The sequence below is a fragment of the Egretta garzetta genome, unplaced genomic scaffold, assembly GCF_000687185.1.
Source record: "Egretta garzetta isolate BGI_Z169 unplaced genomic scaffold, ASM68718v1 scaffold344, whole genome shotgun sequence".
In the NCBI taxonomy this organism is placed as follows: Eukaryota; Metazoa; Chordata; class Aves; order Pelecaniformes; family Ardeidae; genus Egretta; species Egretta garzetta.
Window position 1 is genome coordinate 51,441 of NW_009259315.1, and position 2,971 is coordinate 54,411.

The window sequence follows — 2,971 nt, forward strand, 5'->3', positions numbered from 1 at the left end:
CTGCGGCGGGGGCCCAGGAGGGGCTGGGGGCTCTGCCAGCCACCCAGCTTTCCCGAGGAGCCCATGCTGACAGGCACTGGACACCAATAAACACAGGAGATGGGCTCAGCCCCTCTGGCTCTGGTGTCTATTCCCAGCACGGATCAGGCCACGATGTGGCCCTAGCTCTGCCCCTTGCTGTGGGATGCTGTGCGGAGTGGATTTCTGCCCTGCTTCCAAACCCTGGGCAGGGACAGGGCATTGCATCATGCAAGGCCTGGCGCTGGGTCACTGCAGCCACTGCTCTGGCATTTGCACCAGGGAAAGGAAGAAAAACCTGTATGTTTGAGCAACGATGAACAGCTGGAAACAGTGGGAAAACCCAAAGCACAAAGCCTGGGCCCTGCTTGCACCCAGAGCATCTCTGCTCAGCCATCACCTCTATCTGCCTCCAGTGAAAACACCGGACACTGGGAGGTATTAACCCCCGCACGGCTTGGCCCCAGGCAGCTCATGGGGACAAAAACAATGGGTGACGCTGTGCCCTCCCTGTCCCTGCAGCCACCTCCCCTGGGACACCTTCCTGGCCCTGGGGAGAGTCATTTGGCTGCGTCCTCACCAGTCTGCCTCTCCCTGCACTGAGGGGGGGTGGAAATGGTCTCCCTGCTTCCCACCCCCGACAATGGATGTACCCCCCAGTGGAACAAAGCCTGGGGGCTTCCCCCTGCCTGGAGCTCTGGAGGAGAGGGAAGCCCTGGGGCTCACAGGGTTTTCCAAAGACTCACCCCTGTGGATGCCCCTGAGCTCCCAAACACTCCCAGAGAGTGCCCGGTCCCCAGGTCAGCAGGAGCTGCTGGTGCTTCCCCCCCAGCCCCAGCCCCAGGACTCAGGGGATTACAGGACTTTTCCATTTCTCCCAGTTAAACACATTTCCAGCATCTCAACACTTTTCAACTAAACTTTTGGGGCTCAAAAAGCCCAAAGCCAGGCCTCCCAGCCCAGATGCCTTAGGAGAGGAGGAGCAAGGAGGGATCAGGATGTGGTCCTAGGGCTGCTCGGGAAAGCATCTCCCACATCAACCCCCCCTTGGTGCCACAGACATCCTCAAGCCTGTCTTTCAGGAAAACCAGCTTCAGCCAGGTCCCTCCAACTTCCTGACCTTGAGACCAGTCCTCCGTCTTGCCGCCCAGCTCCCTCCCTGATTTAGGCAGACTTAAATCCCATGTCAACAGCCACTGCTCGCTGTGGAGGCCCCAGCTTCAGACCCCACCATCCCACTTCACATCACTTGGACCTAAACAGCGCAGGATGGAGCGAGGGGAGCAGCCACCGCCTCTCCCCACCCACCCCGAGGATCCTTCTCAGCCCTTCAGTGGAAAGAGGGGTGAGGAGATGCTGCTGCCCTTCCCCATGCCTGGTGTCTCCGTGCATCGGGACCATGTTCGCTGCGGCTCGCCTGTGCTGGAGGGTCTGGGCTGTGTGGGTCCGGCTCCGCATCCAGAGCCCCTTGCAGAGGAAGGAAAGGCTCCTGGTGGTCTCTAAGGGTCTAAGGCCTGTGGCCACCAGCCCATGGTCCCTGCTTGGAGGACCCATGACCTCAAGGCACTTTATATCCCATGCCTTCTACTGGGGACCTCCAGCTGTACCCCCCAGCTCCTGGGCACCAGGACGGGGGCTCTGTGTACGTGATGGGGCCAAGCCCCTGCTGTCGGGAAGGCAAAGCCGAAGCCTCCTTCCCCTCTCTCCACCCCACATCTGCAGGACGTTCCTGCCCCTGCCCTCCCAGCGCTCGCTCCCCTCCAAGGCATCCATGCCCAGCCCGGCACCGGCCTCCGCCCGCGCAGCCTGCCGGTCGGGACAGGACGGCCAAGGTTTTGGTTGCTGTTTTTTCCAATGAAGCAAGCATCACTCTTTATTTTTTTTTCTGCCTGATGTGATGGATGCAAGAGAACCACCCGGCTTGTGGGGGAGCCCAGTGTCCCTGAGGGCAGAGAGGGGGGACCCCACAGGGACCCCCAGCAGACGGGTCCCGCCTCCGCTGCGGCTCCGGACACGTGCTGTGGTTTTGCCTACGGACAAACGATGCTTGGCCTCACTGGGAAGACTGACAGGGAGCTGGGAAAGCAATATAAATACCTCGCTCTTAAATAGCCTGCTGGTATTTATAGCCCGTGGTTGGCAGAGAGTCCAGCGGCTCTGACAAACGCCACTCCGGATTATTTTTAAGGAAGCATCTGAAAAGAAGAAGTTTTAAAGCAAAGGATGGAGACGCACGTCTGCCTGAGCTGGGGCTGCTGGCAGCCCCCCCAGCCGGGACGGAGCATGGGCCCTCGTCGCCCCGCCGCCCCCCTGGACCCTCCCTTGCTGTCCTGTGTGCCCAGGTCCTGCCTTGCCTCTGAATGACGGGGCGAGCACTCATAGGGACATACATACACATATATATACACATATACGTACCTATGGATACCCGCGGCCACAGCCCGTCCCCGGAGCACCCTGCCCTTAGCTCAGGCTCTCTGCTGGCCTCAGCGCCGTTTCCCACCTCCTTTCCCGTTTTTTCCAGCTTCGCCCCATCGCGCCCTGCCCAGGCTTGGAAGGGGGAGCACAGAAACCCTCAGTCCCCCTCGGTGCAGCCCCGGGAGCCAGCCTGGGGCCAAGCGCAGCGGCTGGCGGCCCCTGCATGGCCCCCGCACCCCAGCTCGGAGGAGAAGAGGGGAGCTGCTGTGCAGGGTGCCAGGCGAGCCTTTGCCCCCAGATTTACAGCCCCGGCTGTGCCCATCGAGTGGGGGTGGCCACGGGGTGTCCCCCCCCAGGATGGGGGGGAGATATTTTACTGGAAAATGGGCCTGAGGCACCACCGAGACCCCTCCCCACTGCACTGGGCAGATGCTGCACCCCTGGGTGTGGGGTTGCTGGGCACGGGTATGAGGGGTGCGGGGTGGGATGCTGGGTGTGTGGGGTGCTGGGTGTGTGGGGTGCTGGATGTGTGGGG

The 2,971-nt window shown here is 61.6% G+C and overlaps 1 protein-coding gene across 4 annotated transcripts in view; it reads left to right on the plus strand.

The window, feature by feature from the left end:
- LOC104124138 (syntaxin-binding protein 1) overlaps positions 1-2,971 on the plus strand; it is a 41,725-nt gene that overhangs the window by 13,790 nt on the left and 24,964 nt on the right. Inside the window, exon 3 of one of the 4 annotated variants that reach the window (XM_035892028.1) lies at positions 1,372-1,376. The exons of the other annotated variants lie outside the window; for them this stretch is intronic. Within the exon in view, the coding sequence (XP_035747921.1) occupies positions 1,372-1,376 (5 nt within the window). The remainder of the gene's footprint in view (positions 1-1,371; positions 1,377-2,971) is intronic. 4 annotated transcript variants of the gene reach the window in all.